This window comes from Thunnus albacares, chromosome 12, assembly GCF_914725855.1.
Source record: "Thunnus albacares chromosome 12, fThuAlb1.1, whole genome shotgun sequence".
NCBI lineage: Eukaryota > Metazoa > Chordata > Actinopteri > Scombriformes > Scombridae > Thunnus > Thunnus albacares.
In genome coordinates, this window is record NC_058117.1 from 6767292 (window position 1) to 6787290 (window position 19999).

Sequence of the window (19999 nt, forward strand, 5' to 3'; positions counted from 1 at the left end):
TCAGAACTTTTTTGGCAACATAGTGATACATTATTATATACTGTACAATAAGGAACTGCAAAATACTAGTCTTATCCCATTTTTGAACCATTGCCCCCACACACAACGTGTATATACAACAATAATAAGTAAGAATAAAATAAGATAATAGATACAAAACAAAAATGTGAAGAACATTAGTCAATCAACTCTAATTAGCACATGTCAGAGAGAATGCATGTATGTGCGCATGGACTTTACAGATGTATTTCTCACATGTTCAGCATGTAGTATTCGTTTTGCAGTCCTTCTTTGGGGGGCAGAATTGGCATCTCCTCCTCTTGCCTGCCCCAGCTGCAGCCTCAGGTGGATCAAGACAAGATTCAGCTGAACAGCTTTCACAAGTGCTGCAGAGGCTGCAGTGTGGGGGAGGCGCTCCCTTCTTTGAATGTGTTGGGTTACAAGTGCCTTTCCCAGCTGCTCCAGGAACACCCTCCTCTTTTTCCGCTTACCAGGCATCCAGATAGTGTTGATCTTGTTCCATATCACAAAGGCATTGTATGAGGACACATCAATGATGTTATAGAAGATGACCAGGGGCCAGCGGGCAGTCATCCTCCTGCAGCTATAAGTTCCAATCACCTTGTCCAGGTTGTATACACCTCCTTTGTTGTGGTTGAAGTCCAGGATGGTGGCTGGCTTCCTGTCCTCACGATCACTGATCTCTGTTTTGTGCAGTATGCTCAGGAAGACCAGATTGTTGTTCCTCTTTGGGAGGTCAGAAACTAGAGTGATGGTGGGGGTGAAGGCAAACTTTGATGAGAGCCTTCTCCCCTTGTTGTGAGGAGTGCAGGCTTGTTCTTTTTTACTGTGCCAACCATGGTGATCTTCCTCTTCAGGCGCTGCAGGCTGAGTTCATAAAAGGTGAAGAAATTGTCACACGTGACATTGTGCTGCCTCAGTCCATCTGTCACATCAAGTACAACCCATATCTTGATGCCATACTTTGCTGGCTTGCTGGGCAAATACTGCCGGAGAGGACAGTGACCTTTTGACAAAAGAGATTACTATCAGTAATTAGTATCAGTGTCACAGAAAATAATCACATAAATCAATGATATTACAGCAATACATAATAAAATTGGCAGTGAAAATCTCATTACAGATATGAAAATAAAAATGTACCTCTGAATGGAACCAGTTGCTCATCCACTGTTACTTCAGGCCTGGGGTTGTAGAGGTATAGCAGACGCTCAACTTCTCCCAGACCCCTTTTATGGCCGCCAGTTTTTCTCTCACATGTCTTAAAGGAATGATTCACGATTATCAAATCGTAGCATTCTTGAGAAAGTGCGAAAGACTTTCAGTGGCATTGTGGCACGGAAAATCGCCCTTCCACTCTCTGCATCCCAGAGACTTGATGTAGCCTCGCCTCGGGACCTATACACACCCACTAAGATTAACAGTCCTATGTAGGCACACAGGTCAATCCCATCCATCCTTTTTCCAGTTGTCTCCACATTTACAGACACCCTCCAAATTTTTCATCTCTAGGATGATTTTTTCAGTGGCTGGTGTGATGAACATGTAGAATGTTGAGGCGATGTCCTGGACAACTGCATATGTTATGGGCCCGGGGGTCATCCTTATGACATTTCATGCTGCTATCCTGCCCTGGTTGTCATATGGTGACAAGGACCAGGTTGTCCCGCTGTTCTTTGACAAAATGTCTCTCTTTCACCTTGGGAGATTTCTTCTTCATCTGAAGATGATGCATACCTCCTCCTCTTCTAAATCATTGTTCTCTTGTTCCTCCCAGACATCTGAAAAAATCCAATCTACAACCTGTTGGGCACTGAAACGTGCTTCAGCAAAGAGGGAACTGTCGTTACTTTCATCTGCAGCACCTTTATAGTGTCTGACTGCATTCCCCATTAGTAAACAATGCTTTCAAGAAATGTTTATTTAGTTTGAAATTATGTTTATTTTGTCTGTGAACTTGAGTTATGTGTGGGGTCATGGAGGGGAGATGCTGCATTTGCACTAGAAACTTTTAATTTTATCCGTGTTCAATCAGCACACATAAAATCTCAATTTCTTATTGTGTGTGAGTGTGTTTGTGTGCATGCACATGTGTGTACATGTGTGTTTTTATGGATTTTGTGGTGTGTTAATGATTTTATAGCTGCAAGGTCAAAATTGACCCTAAGACATTCTTTGTACCCCGGTGGTGTACAGCTCTCATGGAAATACGAACAAAGGCGATGTTTCACTTTTTCTAATGTTGGGGTCACTCATCATCAAATTTCAAGTTGAAAAAAGATCATGTAGGGGGTTTTCTCTGCTGTTTAACATAGTGGCAGGTCATTTTTTGACACATTCGTTGCATGCATATAAATATTGTATATAATAGTACAACTATTTCCTATTTTCCCATCTTTCCAGAACTAACTGAGACTCCCAGTCAGAAATGGAACAATACAGCTAGCAAAAGGTCAACACCGTGTACAAGAAAATAGAAATACCTGTACCATGAAATACTACACTATCATGTGAATGCATTTTGGTGTTTCCTGTTAGTAAGATATCACACATATTGCCTTTAGTAAAGATAAATATGAAAGTCAGGCACTTTGCCAGTATTGATATGTTTCTGTCTGCTGAAGAAAGAATTGTTGTGTGAAGTTTTGTGTGTGAAGCTAGACTGATGTTGCTGTTTCGCTTTTTGCTTTGAAAATTTGAAATGTCTTCCTCTTGAAAGAGAAAAAAAATGACTCCAGACAGACTTGCAGATATGAAATATGTAAAACATGTCTCTGTGTCTTTATCTCTCTTTCTCTCTCAGACACTATGTGTTGAACATCTCTGATGACATTGGGAACTTTGGAGAATTACGTCTCCCTATCCTGGGCTGTCTGGCTGTGTCCTGGTTTGTCGTCTTTCTCTGCCTCATCAGGGGCGTTAAATCCTCTGGAAAGGTCAGTCACATGCACTCATGTATATGCATTCTCATATATAGACACACAGACTTGACCACTAAACAGACATAATGTTCATACTGTACCTGCAGTGTGTCTCCTTATTTCATACACACATATATATACAGGCATTATTCACTGTCTTGTCACTTTGGTATCTTTTCCTATAGAGAATGACCAGATCCAGTGGATTTCACTGCATTGTGTAATTAAATGTGTGTGTGTGTGATTATGCACGTGCATGTGAATTTCCAGGTGGTGTACTTCACAGCCACTTTCCCGTATCTCGTTTTGACCATCCTGTTTATCCGTGGCATCACCTTGGATGGAGCCATCAACGGTATCAAGTATTACCTGACTCCACAGTGGCAGAAGGTCCTCGATGCAAAGGTATTCGCTGCGACAGCTATAAATATGGACACAAAGAGAACAACCAAGATGGCACAGTAGTGATGGAAATACTTAGAACTTGACTTTTTCCCTCCTCTACTACTTCTGACTGCATGTGGGTGTGTTTTTGTAGGTGTGGGGAGATGCTGCATCACAGATTTTCTACTCCCTGGGCTGTGCTTGGGGTGGTCTCATTACTATGGCTTCCTATAACAAGTTCCACAACAACTGTTTCAGGTTGGTACTCCAGACAAAGACACACACACAGGAGTAGATTTGGTATTGATGACCAATGTCAAGGTGTTGCTGAATTGTCCCTACCAGTATTTTTACTGATCTCAAATGATTTTGTCATTTTAAATCCACATAATGTAAGATCTGTGCAGCATTGCCAGGTTTGTGTTTTTTCTGTGAAAAGATTTCATGACGTCATTTTATCAAACAGCTTTATTACTGTAGCGGCTGTGGCTCAGGAGGTAGAGCGGGTCCTTGGGCAAGATACTGAACTCCAAATTGTGTGTGCGTGTGTGTGAATGGGCAAGCATAGAAACATTGTGGGGTGCTTTGGATAGGAAGCGTTGTATCTCTCCTGATGAGCAGGTTGGCACCTTGCATGGCAGCCTCTGCCATCAATGTATGAATGTGTGTATGAATGGGTGTATGTTGGCATGTATTGTAGAGTGCTTTGAGTGGTTGATAAGAGTAGATAGGTTCTATATGAATGCGGTCCATTTGCCATTCACTGTAGGCAAAAATGCCTCCCAAAATTGGAATGAAGGTCAGGTGCTTTTTAAGATAGATAGATTTTTAAAGAAAAACCAAAATGTCAGTAACCAGTGATCTAATATTTTATTAAAAACTTGATTTGTAGCCAAAATCAACAAACTGTAAGAACAGAGCTACAGAATCTCAGATGAAGTTTGTCTTACAGCAAATAGTTGGTTTAAACAGAAGCACATTACCGACAGGTTATTATACATTTATTTTCTTGTTAGATTTATTGTGAAAATCTATCTGTCTCAATTTTAAATATCAATTTTAGTCAGAATTTTTTTGGATGGATAGATTGATGGATGGATGGATAGATAGATAAATAGATAGGTACTTTATTAATCCCAAAGGGAAATTAAGTGTTATAGCAGTCACATAACATAAAAATATAAAAACAGCGAGGTAAGTAAAAGAAAAAAATAAAATTAAAGCCTAAAAATAGAATAAAACAAAACAGAATAGAGACTAGAGATATGTCCATAACTATACAGTAACTGTAATATAATAGTAACAAGTTATCCTAAGGTAAGGTATCCTTAAGGTATAGGCATCGCTATAAATGCTGTGATGTATTGAATTGGATAATTGCTGTGCAATTCTCTATGTATATTGTATCTGTCCCTACCAAATAAACATCAAAATGAAAATGAAACGTACTAAGTGTGTCAGCTTCCAGAAACAAAGACAGCTTGATGACCATGCATGTGTGAATTTATCCACTTGGAATTTGAGTTTTCAGCAGTTACTCTGCTCTGTAAGCTTCAAGCATTAAAATTACTTAAATTTGATGTGGTCGGATTTAACCCAAGAGCAATGCTGTGATAAGTGATGAGTGCCTGCGTCTGCCTGCCTCATGTGAATATGACCATGCTCATTTAGCATCAGGCTACACTGCTGCAGTGTTGCAGTAACACAGAGCAGCATCTTATTATATGCAGTAATCAGAGAAGGTACAGAGAGAAGAGACAGAGAGAGGAAAAGGAGACAAGTTGTTTTAGGTTGTGCTGGCAGTGTGGCTTCCCTCTAATGAGTCAGAGCTAAAGAGTGATGGAGAAAGTGAGAGCAGGAGGGTAAAATAGTCAGGAGCAAACTTCAAGGCTATAGGTCTAAAAAGAGAAGAGTGGGAGAGGAGAAGGTGAGATAAGGTGGGACAGGAGGAGAGACAGAGATAATGTTTTTTTGGACTTGTGTTAAGAGGCTGGTTGCACTGTGCTTGAACGCCAAGGGAGTGAGCAAGAAGCAGCTGAGGAGGTTAAGATGGAAGAGAGGGGACAGAGGAGGAGATAAGGAGAGGAAAAGATGTCATTTACTCTCCTGAGCTTGTCCACACATGCTGACAGAGTGAGGGCGTTGGGGGGGCTGGAAGGGGCGAGGAGAAGGGGGGCTGAAGATATAATTTGTTCCTCTGCCAGCAGCTTGAGGTTGTGCTATCTGCGCACACAGCTGCACGGCGGCCTAATCAGCTTGTGTTCTGCAGCTCCGTCCCTGTGGAGTCGCTCTCTGCACTCCTGTAACACCACCAATTGGTGCGCATGCAGAAGTGCAGACGGTGTCGGACGGAGTAGGAGCCTGATTGGTGGTTCGTGGGTGGGTGATAAAGGGATTGGCATCAAAGTCATCAAAGACATCCACTGTGATAACTCCTAACAGGAAATGAGAGGAAACAAAGCAGTGTGCAACCACATAATCCCCTTGTTAAATCTGAACAAAGTCAAAGTTCAACTCTGAGTAAACTCAGCTCACCTCAGGCCTGCTGAGGAAATCTCAAACTGAATCTTAAATTTCACAACAATGATTCGTGAACAGTAGTCTTGGACAAACACTACAATTTTCTGTCCAATTATTTGACGTATGAGCATACTGTATGAATAGATGTACCAGTGGATTCTTTGGACATATTGAACACAATTGAACCATGTAGATTAAATGAGCAAATTAATCTGTTTTCTATGAATGTTCTGAGAAATTAATCCATCGTGGTTTATGATTGTTCCTTGGAATTTACTATAAAATTTGATAGTTTCTATAATATTTTTTAATATGTATAAATATACACTATATACTGTGGCAATATGGCATCAGCTAGATGTAAACAACGTCCACAACCTGTCCATCCTATGAAAGACAGCTGTTAGCAGGGAGGAACATCTGCACACTACCACTGCCTCTTCTTACTTACAGAAAGAGAGCATATGGAGTATATAGAGCATGAGCATAACAGCAACTAATGGACCAAGATTTTGAAAACAGTATTAAGTTGACAGATCTTAAAAAAACAAAACATCTGTAAGTGAAAAAGAGACAATTCCCTTATGTGTGTATTTTCAACCTTGAAGCTCATTCCAAGATCCAGGTTGAGGAGGTGGAAGTTGGTTTTAAAGATATTCATTCTCACATCTGAATTATATGTAGCTATACACTGGCAAGTTTGTCCCGTTATTTATGTCTGTCTGTGATTTTGATGTCCATTTCATAAAATTCTAGTATTAAAGGTTGTGTACTTTTTAAGAGCACAAACATACCGTTGTTATCCTATATCTTTATTTCCACCCTGTACCTTTACTTTATTTTTCATTATTTTGGAAGTCAGTCAATAAATTAATCAGATATTGCACTGCTGAAGGGGAAAGGTTATATTTACATTGGCTTTCAGTTGTAATGGAATAGTTGTATGCTTAAGAAATACTCAGAAATTACTCAGAAATTAGTTTAATATCTGTATGTAATTTCATTTTCTTGTCCAGCAGTTTAATTAATGCTACACATTTTTTTTGTCGCTTTCCTACATACAGAGACAGTATCATCATCAGTATAACCAACTGTGCGACCAGCGTGTATGCTGGTTTTGTCATTTTCTCCATCCTGGGGTTCATGGCACACCACCTGAACGTTCCGGTGTCAGAGGTGGCTGACCACGGCCCAGGCCTAGCCTTTGTGGCCTACCCAGAAGCCCTCACTCTGCTTCCCATTTCTCCACTCTGGTCACTGCTCTTCTTCTTCATGCTCATCCTTCTGGGACTGGGGACTCAGGTGAGGCTGTACACTACACGTCATTCATTGGCTGTGCTTATACCCAAACCTACATCAACACTTCAATGTGAATTACTTGTGTGATATTATAAGTCATGTTGCTGAGCTACGATGGCATGATTAAAACTGCTCTGAAAGCTATGGGTGAATGTTAACAGTACATGTCTGTCAACATATACACAAACACCTTTCATTATCTGTATATACATAGAGATTGTTTACATTTTTTTATTGTTCTTTGTAACTGATGTGGAGCTCTGAAAAATTCCTGTGATTTTCAGTCTACATTTCACAGCGTTTTAAAAATGGACAGATGTTATCTTCAGTCTTTAGTTGATGTTTGTCGCACGTTGTCTCCCGCTCCAGGCTGATACAATAAAAGAGCCAAGTGAACTCATTAGAATGAGTGTGTGCCTCGAGAATGCAGGGTTAGGTCTGATCTAGATCTGCAGATCTGCTTATAGATTGAGAAGGCTTACTTGAGTTTTCGGTCAAAGGTGGCAGAGTCCATACAGCTCAAGTCAACCTGCAAGCCAGGTTTTGTTAATCACTGCTATTATATTCCCAGGCCTAGCACAGTAGTGTTTCAAGTGATATGCCATATTCATTACTGGAATGTTGTTTAATGTCCTGTCATCGTCTGTTTATATCAACAACAGCTAGAATATCCATGGTTCTCCAGATGTTTTACATAAACTATGGTTACACAAGTTAATTACAAATTAATTATTATGTATTTGCCATTATTTATTAGGTTTGAGTGCCAGGAATTGGCTTTTTTTATACCACACTCTACCTACTGATGAGTGCATATTTTATCCTCTAACATAATGTTATAAATATTTGGTAACATTTCCATCTGTGTTTGATATGGTGAGTGTGTACAGGTAAAACTCACTATGTAATGGAGGAATATGTATAATAATGATATCATAATTATAATAATAATAATAATAATAATATGTCTCTCACATTCCAAAGGTAAACCATATAATATAATAACATAGTATACAATGTGGACATTGAATGCTGAACGGGAAGCTTTTCTTAAAAAGCAGTCAGACTTCTTACTTTGAATGATGTTATGGGCTATCATGACTCAACAGTGGGTGTTTTGAAACATTTCTATTACTTCTGTTCTCATGTTAGAGGTTTTAATCCCTCAATCTTTCATCCCTTTTTTTAGTTCTGTCTGCTGGAGACACTGGTGACGGCCATCGTTGACGAGATCGGCACAGACTGGATCATCAGGAACAAGACTGTTGTCACACTGTCAGTGGCCATAGCTGGGTTCTTACTGGGAGTGCCACTAACAACACAGGTGAGTCCCAAACACATGGAGATCATGTTTTCAAATGCCAACTTGTGTTCTCTCATGGGGATACAGTTTTTGACTCATTCTGTGTTTCTGTGTGCAGGCAGGAATCTATTGGTTGCTACTGATGGACAACTATGCTGCTAGTTTCTCTTTGGTCATCATCTCCTGCATCATGTGCATCTGCATCATGTATATTTATGGTAAGGATGGAAATAGGCCGATGTTTAAACTGTATATTGCCCTCATGTGAATTTATGACAAGAACCTTAAACGTACATCTTCATAAAAACATAATGCCTGCGTAGCTTGCAATTTTGGGTTTATCTAGCTTGATGGTCTACTTTTCTTATCTCTGCAGATGATTTGCCATATCTAGACATGACGATTCCATAAAAAGATAGTTTCAACATGGCTATGATAGAGTCTGAAAGCAGAAAAAAATTCTGTCACTAGCACATCAGCAGTAAATGTCAAGCAAGAATGAAACAAAATATGGAGACAGGTGCATTGAAGAGGAAAGAAGGACAAACTTGAATTTTAAAAATGATTTAGACGTGAAAAGACTTGACTATTTCAAGCAATTACTTGCCTTAACATTTTTTGAATGTGGTGCTTGAATGACTGATATGAAGACAGACAAAGTTTATCAGGTAAGTTTTTCCAAGGCCAGGGTGCATAGTATGAAACTGCAATTTTATCAAGTTCTGAGCACTCTAGGGACACTGAAGATTATCCATCTAGATGCTGTTGTCTGATAGATGTTAGAAACATGAGAAAGCAGGACAGGATGTTTGATGAGGATGGCTTTTAAAATAAAAAAATATACATATGAATCTTTAATCATATTTTGTGTGAGGTACATCCAGTTAACATGTGTAAATTACAGTGATTTGTTTTTGATCATTATAATCCATTCCATGTGAGTTGATTGACTGAACTTGAAGGAAACTAGATACAACAGTCAATCACAAAATCATCTTGGGATGCTTTAAAATCACAGATGGAACATATATAAAAGTACAATAAAATTTGAGGTTAGGATTTACCTAAAGGTGGAGGTTTGAATGCAGACCAGGAACTAGAGACACTGTACTTTGGCTCTACTGTCATATACATTCATTCATTCATTCAAACCTTTATTTATACAGGGTAGGCCATTGAGAGCAAGCTCTCTTTTTTAAGGACACCCTGATTACAATACAAGTATAACATATAAGAAACAATAATCAGAAAATATAAAAAGCCAATATGAACAGATAAGGAATATAAAATATAAGAAACAATAAAAGCAATATATAAAAGCAATAAAACACATAATATGAAACATATTAAGGCAATAAATGCAATATATGCACATAATAGTTAAAACTCAATTAAAACACATGCATCCACACTACCCTGTGTCAGCTAAAAGAGATTTTAAATGATTAAAAGGGATTAGCTCGTCTAATTTTACTATCTTCTGCAAGTTGTTCCACTTGTGTGGAGTATAATATTTAAAAGCCAGTTTCCCAATCTCAGTGCTAACACGTTGATTTTCAAGGACCAAATAGTCTTGGAACCTAGTGCAGTGTGAAATTGAACTAAAATTAATAAGACATGTCAGGTACCCAGGAAGTTTGCCAAGGAGAGCTTTGTATATAAATAGGATGCAGTGCTGTCTCTTCTCACTGCCAACGACTGCCACCCAACTTTCTCATGAAGAATACAATGATGAGGTCTAAAACCATTCCCAGTTATGATCTTGAGGGCAGAATGATAGATTGCAAGAGGTTTAAGAGTAGAGGCAGGAGAGTGCATATAAATTATATCACCATAGTCCATAACAGATAAAAAGGTTGACTGAACAATATGCTTTCTATAATTTTTGGTAATACATGCCTTATGTCTGTAAAATAATGCCAGTTTTGCTTTTAAAGACTTTTCATCTATGTTTTTTGAAGTACAGCTTGTCGTGTATCCAGAAACCAAAGTATTTATAAGAGGATTCAATCAGTGTCCCATTAAGTGTAGTAATATTTACTTCCATGATACTGTCAGTTTTCTAGAAAACAGTATACATTTTGTTTTATCTGAGTTTAACAGTAATTTAAGAACAATTCATGTTTGCTGAACAGCACGGAAATCAATGTAATAACAATATAAATAAGTTTTGAACAGCCTGGGCCGCAGAGGGCGCTATTGTATAGATAATAACGAACAGATGAATTGTGCTGTTTGTCACTTATTCACATAATTCATTTATGAAAATAGTGAATAAAAGTGGGCCTAAAATGGAGCCCTGTGGCACACCTTTAACAGTCCTAAAGCTTGACATATAGCCATCAGCCACAACAGCTTGAGTTCTACCACTGAGATAATTTTCAAACCAAGACTTTTCATGAAATCCAATAGATTCCAGGTGTTTTAAAAGAATTTGATGGTTGACAGTATTGAAAGCCTTAGATAAATCAATAAAAAGGGTGACAATCCTGCCTGTTAACTAATGCACTAGCAACATCAATCAAGACTTTTGATGCTCCCGTCACAGTACCATGCCCAACTCTAAACCTTGATTGATATGATTTTAAAATCGAGTGTTTATCTCTCACTTGATCATTTACCAGTTTCTCTAAACCTTTAGCCAGACATGATAATTTAGAAATTGGTCTATAATTATTTTGCTCATTGGACTGACCGCCTTTATGCAAAGGTAGGATATAGGCTGCCTTCCAAAGGTCAGGGTTGCATCCTGTTACCACAGTCAGATTAAAATATAAGTTAAGCAATCAACTAAAAATGGAGCGGCTCATATAAAAGCCTCAGCTCTAACTGATCAGCCCCAGTGGACTTTTTTGGATTAATAGAAGAAAGAGCATTAAACACTTCAAGATTTGTAAAAGGCTTCAATGAAAAGGTCTGAGTGACTAATTCTGTTTGCCCAGCAGGGTGCACTATGATCAGAGGCAGAGGGAGGAAATCCAGCATTTTCAAACAAATAATCTGATGATATAAAATGTTCATTAAATGCATCGCATATTTCTTTTCCTACTGAGATAGTGGTAGATCCTTGCAGAAGGACTATGTGATAATGACTTAACTGTTTTCCAAATAATTGCTGGATTTCCTTTATTTTCAGATAGTGCAGAGACATAAAATGATGATTTGGCTTTTCGAATAACATTGAGACACCTATTACGTTGTTGACGAAAATATTACCAATCTGAGGATGATTTAGTTGTTGGCGCTTTGCACCAGGCAGCATCCCTTTCATGTAACATTTCAACAATTTCCAAACAGAACCAAGGATTTTGACAGTGATATGTGGTTTGGATCTTTGTAATTTTGTGTCACGGATGCATGCAGTTGGGCAGTGGTCACTGAAGTCGAGAGGAAAAACATCACCAGCTTTATAATGTTGGGATCTATTGGTCAAAATAATATCTAGCAGTGTGGCCTTTCCTGCATTATTTGGATCTGGCCGAGTAGGGGAAGAAATAAGCTGTGTGAGACTGAATTCATTGCAGAGATTTTTTAGATGATCAGAAGCGTTAGTTAACCAGTAAAAAAAAGATCTATCACACCTGCAAGTGCAGAGGGTGAATGATAAAACCAAATAACTAGTACCTTTCCTGTATTATTTTTCCCCCAGACAAACACTTACAGTTAATAGTTAAAAACATTTCAGCCTAGAAACAGAGGTGACGACAGAGATAGATAAACGACTTTTCACAAGAATGTCAGTGCCTCTGCGTTAAAATGAATACTCTTGTGATTGGTCCAGTGGTAGTCAGGCCGGTTCTTACTCATTACAACTAGAATATTAAAACCAGGGGGAGTGTCATAAAAATGGGTCAGACTCACAACCCATGGGCAGCAGGGGGAGCTAGTAGTACAAACAGGAGGAGACAAGGTCACTGGGGGCAAACAAGAGTAATCAGTGACCAGTGTATAGTCCAGAGCTGTTGTGGAGCAGATATAGCAAGTGTATATGTGAATTTATTAATGAATTACTTTATTTATTTTTGTGTCCTGCTATTAAAATGGTCTACCTCACATGGGATTACATGATACACAAATAATACCACATTTAAAATTAAGATTTGTACATATTGTTGGATGATATTAAAGTGACAAAGGAGTAATCAAACCTTGATTTTCATGTGGGATGACTTCTTTTTATTTCAGGTCACAGGAACTACTTTAGAGATGTTGAGATGATGCTGGGCTTCCCTCCTCCTCTCTTCTTCAAAGTCTGCTGGAGATTCATCTCCCCCGTCATTATTTCTGTAAGTGAACACACACGCAAACCACACATTGGCTTACAATCTGAGGAACATTGAGTGTAAGGTTCTCAACTTTCCTGTGTTGCTGACACATTGTTCAAGACCTGACCTACATTTTAGCTGCCATCTACACTAATCTGTTTGGCTACTGTTGGCTTTGTTTCCAATATAAACCTCTAAAAGCAAATCTTTCTGACTGGGAAATGGACACATGCAGCTGCTATCAATGGTATTTCCCAAACAGACGTATTAGTCCACTAAGCTGCTGGGCCAACCAAGAAATTCATTGTTGTGGATTATTGGTCAGATTTCTGGCACTTTTGTTCTCTCTTTCATTTCACTACACAGACTAATGCCCTGCTCTCCAGGGCCTGCACTGGAACTGTGACTAAAGCTCACTGCTGTTGGCTACAGTCAGAATTAATGATCATAATTATGTACTTTTATATAAAAACATATGTGTTGTGCTGCTGTCTATACTTTATTTCACCTGCAGTTAATGAAAGTCTGTTTCCTGAGACTTTCTGAAAAGTCTCTTGAAAGTCTCAGTTTCCTGTGAAAAACTCACCTGTTACAGGAAGTGATGCTTCTTACTTTTACAGAAGCAATAGCAACCATTTGTTAAGAATAATTGTAACCAGCATAGGAACCCCCTATTGCTTAGCACTAATTATTGTGGTATGGTGTATTTTACAGTCAGTTTGAAATTGATTGTGAACCTATCCTTTAACATATTTTTGTTTATTTTTCATGCATGAATAAGTGTTGTGCAGGCCACTCACCAAACACAATTTGTAGATTACCAATGGGATATGTTACAGGTATTGAAGGAAGACATTTTTAACATAAAACCCTCATTTAAACTTTTTGTTCACTTTTTACTTATCATCTCCCATTTCTCTATATTTTTAGATAAAGTTCAATTTCCATCAGCTTTATGTCTGAACACCTGCTATAAGTGATCAAGGCCTTACTCAATCACTGTGTCTTTTGTCCCTACAGTTCATCCTGATCTTCACAGTGATCCAGTACAAGCCCATCACCTACAATGACTACGTGTATCCCGGCTGGTCCCTGGCTATTGGCTTCTCCATGGCTTTGTCCTCAGTGATCTGCATACCCATCTATGCCCTCTACAAGATCTCAAGGTCCCCAGGAGCTACATTCAGAGAGGTAACATCCCTGCTTCAAAATGAAGCTCATATAAACATTGTGGTTTTGGAAGAAGAAAGAAAAGTAAATGATAATACCTGACAATTCTGCCACTCGGTGTCTGGTGGTTTGCCTAAGCACAAAACACAAATTGTGGAACTCCATGGCATTATCCCACTTATATAACAAATGTTTGTTCTTTTGTTATCATATACAGTACATATTTATTTCCTGTTACTTAGAGCTTAGCTGCTGCTTGCTTTACTTGACAACATGTAGCCTAGATAAACACCAAACAGCTGCTAGTAGAAAATGTTTTCACACTGGCCCGAGCCAGCGCAAGAACTTTAAATTTTTGTCCAATTCCTGTCCAATGTTAAAAGTGGGTTTAGATTTCAAATTCTGTTTTTCTTATTGTTCTTGTTTTTCTTTGGGATAACTGGGGAAGACTAATTGATTCACATTGTGAACTTGAATTTGTATTTTTCCTGAAATTGGCAGCAAATACAATTAAAGTTGCACTAATTGATATTTTTATAAAACCATGTATCTAATGACTGTGTAATATAAAAGGGGTTGTAATAGTGACAAGCCTACAGAGAATTATCACCCAACTCCACTGTTCCCCTTAGCTTTTCAGAGCCTTTTAGTGCCTTTGAGCTCATTGTTTTGGTTTTTGTGGCCCACAAACTCCTCTCTCAACAACCTGTTTCCAGCAGCAGCAGGCAGCTGTTTTCTGCAAAAAGAAAAAGTTCTGATAAACTTTCTGCTCAGCACCAAACAACTAGCTGGTGAACATAGTGAAGCATTTAGCATCTTTTCCTCAGGACTTATGGAGACAATAATAGAGCTAAACGGATTCATCACTTCACCAGAAATACAACTCTAATGTTGTGCTGTGTCTGCTGAATGCAGAAATAGGCTGTTTGCTTACATATTGACCATAACAGCTATATAAGGTAATAACATGTCAGTGCTGTGTTTACAGCTTGTTACAGTCCCCTCAAGTAGTCAAGAAAAAAATCATGTAGGTTTAATACAGCTTTAAATAAAATGTATGCTTGTCTTTAACTTGGCAATTTACACTTAACTATCAAACATATTACACATAGTATTATAGTGATTTTAGAGCTAGCATCTTAATTTTATTGTTTAATTTTAATTAATCTCATTGGTCTTGTTTTAATATCTTACATGGAGTTTACAGTGAACTGTGTTTCCCTCCATTTTGATCCCTCTCCCTTTCTCTGTATCTCAGCGGTTGAAGAACGCATGCCGAGCACATCCAAAATGGGGCCCTGCCCTGCAGGAGCACCGGACAGGCCGCTACGCCCCCATGGCCTCCGAAGACACTGTGGAAGCTCGTCCCCTCAAGGAGAAGGAGGAGCTGAAGGAGGAGCTGAAGGAGGAGGAGAAGGAGAAGGAGAGGAAGGATGAAATCAGCCTCACCATCCAGGGAAGCAACGGCTCCACCAACACACACAACAACCCCAATCCCAGCGCATAGACGACACCCCCGCTCTGTCAAGCGCCACCATCACCATCTCCTCCTCCTCTTCCTCCCCTCTCCTCCCTTCTCCTCAATCCTCACCCCACTTTCCCACAGTCCTCTGTGGGGGAGATCCCATTCGCTGGAGACCTTTACATATTGTAAGGGCTTATTATATCTATCCTAACCTCTTCTATCTATCTGTGTGTTGTCTCTAGATAAACAAAAAGAAAACGAAAGGAAGAAAAAATTGGGTCATTGTCCAAAAGATGTGCGTGTATGTTAGTGTGTGCGTGTGGGTGGGTTGTTAATTTGTTCCACATAATTTAATAATGCAGTTTGTTTTTCCTTTCATTTTTTGTAAAACTTGTATATGTCCTCTTCATATGCAGTTAGAGGTACGGTAGATTGTGAAGCTGCATGTGTTTGTTTTGTGCATGCAGCAGCATAGAGACACACACTGTTCTCCTTTATTCTGTTAGCTGGGTCTGTTTGAGATTGGTGACTTTCTAGCAGCAGTGCCAGTGGTTTGACAAGTAGTTGTTTTGATGTTATACACAGTGGTGCTGTAATAATAGAGGAGAGGGGCTAACTGTGTCTGTTCTGGCCAATTTACAGTTTGATGATGATGGAAGATGGAAAAAGGCTTGATTCTGTGGCCAGAAAAAGAGGCGGATACATTCATTCACACTCATACATTCACACTATTGTACATTTTACAGCACACAGTGACCTCAACTATAGTTGATCTCAGCTTAAGACTAAGCCTGTTGTTTTTATGCTGCTTCTCTTATTAAAGAAAAAAAAAGTTATACAAAGCACAAATATTTAACACCCGAGATGGCAAGTGACACTTAGGGCTGATTTTCTGTGGAAATTTCCTCCATTTGTAACTTTTTTTCTCCACTAAAGCTGCTTAAACTTTGAAAACTCTGCAGAGAAATGTCAGTGAACCTTAACTGAAACTCTGCCTCCGCATTCACACACACAATCTTACACACACACACACACACACACACACACACACACACACACACAAACACAAAGCATATTTGATTCCAGTTTTTGTGACAGAAGAGATCCCAGTGCCCATTTCTCAGGGTCCAAGTGAAGTTAAACGTTGTGGTTCTTTTGTTGTTCCTCGCCTGTGGAAACCTTGTCTCGTACTAAGGTGGCCTGTTAAGATTACAGGGACAGAAACCACCTAACTTTTCTCGCTGTCTAAAAAAGGCTACACATTCGCGTATGCACACACACACAAACACACACAAACACAAAACAGGTGGATGCAACTCTGTTTATAGAAGTGCCATCTCTTCTTAAGTCTTCCAGGCATTCTGTTTGAGTGAAATGCATCTTGGGATGTGGTATATGAAGGAGGATCCGGGCTCGAGGAGGTAGCTAGTGAAAGGATCACATGTGTGTTCTGCTTGTCGTCGTCTGTGTCTCCCATGGGTTGTAGCAATCTGCCCCGTTAAGGCATGTTACCAAAAACATTACCTAAGATACCTGAGTTCTGCACGTGTTTTTGGTAACATATACAGTATATAAATACATATATATCTCAAAGAGACTGGTATGATGTCAGTCTCTTACAGTCAGTGGAACCTTTAATGTATTTACAGTCATTTTGTTCTGAGGCTCTGAGCCAAGCTGTGCTGTGACTGATGGAGAGACGGAAAGCAGAGAGATGCAGCTTGTTTCCAGAAGAAAACAGAATAAAAATGTTCATCTTAAATGAATTATGTAGTTTTAAATGTAGCTGTATAGTATCGTTCTCTCAATAGAATTCTCCTTTTTACCTCTTATTATTGTAAAGTAACTTAGTAAATAATTATAAAGACAGCATATGTTTATTTTGTACAAAAAATAAAAACTACAGAACCATAATTAACCATGTTTACCATTCCTCATCTGTGACTTGATTTGTCTGTTGTTTTGTTGGAGGGTTTGATAGGATAGAGAGGGGGTGTCTTTAGCATGCAGAGTTGTGTTTCTGTAAAGTGATTGGAAGGTTTGTCCAGTCAGCATCACGTACGATACTGAGGTACTGTGGCGGCAGAGGTTCAGTGGCGAAAAGATTACATCTGTGCCACGTGTTCCTTTTGTATTTCCATCCTAAGATGCTTTGTTGGACACCTGCTTAGGTGGTGGCGAGATGCTTTTAGCTTCACAGACAGGGAGGATGTTTGGGGATTGCATCACGTCTGACTGCTGTTTCTTCATATTATAGTTTCAGTTTTTTTGTTTGTGAGCTGTCAAATAATTAAAATCAAATTTGGAGAACTAGAGGGCTATGATACCAGTATGAGCATGGAACATATTTACATAATATACAATGTTGTACAATATATTGTATACAGCATATTTATATCTAGAGAAACTTGAAGGAATAGTTTGACATTCTGAGAAATAGGCATATTCACGAGAGTTAAATAAGAAAATCAACACCACTCTCATGTCTGAACAGTAAATGAGTAGCTGGAGTCAGCAGCTGGTTAGCTAAGCTTAGCACAAAGACTGGAAACAGAGGGAAACAGTTAGCCTGGCTCCGTCCAAAGGTAACAAAATACGCCTACCAGCACATCTAAAGCTCACTAATTAACATGTTACATCTCATTTGTTTAATCTGTACAAAAACTAAATTTAAAAATGACAATTCTCTCTGTTTTCTTGGAAGTTATTAGTCCCAGCCAAGAACTGGTTTGGCACATAATTCCCCATAAAATGGTGAATTGCGGTTTTTAGACTTCAACTTATAACATGTTAATCAGTGAGCGTTAGAAGTACCGGCAGGTTTATTTTGTTACCTTTGGACAGAGCCAGGCTAGCTGTTCCCCCCTTAATACTAAGCTAAGCTAACCAGCAGCTGGGTCCAGCTACATACTTAGCGTACAGACATGAGAGTGGTATCATCTTCTCAACTAACTCCCGGCAAGAAAACAAACATTTCCTAAAATGACAAACTACTCCTGTAAGGAGATATATATGTCCATACTTAACAGGGCTTTGTTTTTTAAAAATATTGAAGCACAACTTCAGACTGACGTTAAATCTGCACATTCTTTCTTTTCTCTCACCGCTACAATCATGGATTGGATGGTGATTTTTTTTTTTAAATCAACAGTGCAGTTGCTCCAATAATCCACAAGATGGGGCGTTGCTGACACTCAGGGTAGTAAATGCACAACAGAGGTCTAAATGTGAACTAAAGGCAAACAGCCCAACAGACATAAGACTGAGAGTGTTAATGAAGAAAGCTACAAAGATGGAGAGGTCGGTCTGAAGCCGCAAGGATGTTCAGAGGATGTCTGAAACAAGCACACATTTCTAACCAGGTTATTAACAGGCTTTTGTACAGGATGGTTCTCAGATGGTAGAAACATATACTGGCTGTTTCCATAGATGGAGATTTGGTATAATAGGACAGATGCCTTCTAGCTTTAGTTGGAACTGTTAGTTTGGTCTGTTTCTGATTAATTCCTAAACTATTCATACCACAATACATATGACGTATTTTGTAATAATGTATATTTTTAATTGAATTCCTGCAAAACCAGGTGCTCTATGACACAATACTTTACCAACATCTTCTCATCTATTATGTTGTGTTGCTTCCTTTGTTAAGAAATTCCAAGTTAAGGAACGTTAAACTTTCTACATTAAGTTCTGTTCACTGAAAAAGGTGAATATGAACTTATTGTTCTCGGTATATATCTGGACAGCTCGTAGCTCAGACTGTTTCCTGTTTGTGATTGCCTGTCTTGTGCGTTAATGCTGTAGTAAGTGAAGCTTAGCAGCCATGTTATCATGCTATCTCTCTATATATATCCCAACCCTCTCCATCTCTGCTGGCCCCACAACTCTTCCTCCTGTTGTACAGTAATGTAAAAAAATCTATAATCGGACTGTGTGTATGTGCTTGTTTATCTTTGCTTTTATTTTTTGGGGGTGGGTAATTGTGTTTTTGCTGGCGGGGGAAGGGTGGGTATTGTTTTGCTTTTGATTTGTCATTTTTCTTGTAGTGTAATGTAGACAATGTCAGGTGTATTGTGTACTCTGTGTGTAGTGGATTAGCTCTTACTGCTGAGTCTGCATGTAGAGCAGGCGTAGTGTCAGTATTGATGTCAATGTACCTCTAATCTATCAGAACTAGCCAAGTCCTATTCTGCTAATAATATACAGTCTATCTTTTAAAAAAAACTTTTTGTACTAAAAGAAGAGAGAGAAAATGACATACAGTATTTTATCTTCAGATTTTAATCATTGTTTATCTATGTTCTATGACACTACTTTTTTGTTTGTTTTTGAGGTTGTATTCATATAAAAATAAGATAAAGTCAGCTGATATTAAAAGCATTGCCAAACAAAAAGCTTTGGATCGAAACTTGAACTACAAAAGAATGGTTAGTTTTTACTGTGAGCTCTGGTGTAGACAGTGGCTGCAGCTACATGACGATGCTTTTTTTTTAATAAAAAAAGAAAAAGAACAGCATTGCTTAAAGTTATGTTTTACATGGTGCAGTGGCAACAGTAATACACTAAATTGTTCAACATGGTCTTGTGTGCGAGCACCACAGTGCATCACTGTTTACCTTGAACTTTTTGTGGCCCTTAGCCCAAACAG

The 19999-nt window shown here is 38.8% G+C and overlaps 1 protein-coding gene across 6 annotated transcripts in view; it reads left to right on the plus strand.

The window, feature by feature from the left end:
* The window catches only part of slc6a9 (solute carrier family 6 member 9), a 112971-nt gene extending 95073 nt beyond the window's left edge, over positions 1-17898 (plus strand). For all 6 annotated transcript variants that reach the window (XM_044368881.1, XM_044368882.1, XM_044368884.1 and 3 more), the window contains 9 exons: positions 2825-2957; positions 3213-3347; positions 3481-3584; positions 6911-7148; positions 8335-8469; positions 8567-8666; positions 12634-12734; positions 13734-13904; positions 15142-17898. In XM_044368881.1, the coding sequence (XP_044224816.1) occupies positions 2825-2957; positions 3213-3347; positions 3481-3584; positions 6911-7148; positions 8335-8469; positions 8567-8666; positions 12634-12734; positions 13734-13904; positions 15142-15390 (1366 nt within the window). In that variant the 3' untranslated portion in view covers positions 15391-17898. The remainder of the gene's footprint in view (positions 1-2824; positions 2958-3212; positions 3348-3480; positions 3585-6910; positions 7149-8334; positions 8470-8566; positions 8667-12633; positions 12735-13733; positions 13905-15141) is intronic.
* The last annotated feature ends 2101 nt before the right edge of the window (positions 17899-19999 follow it).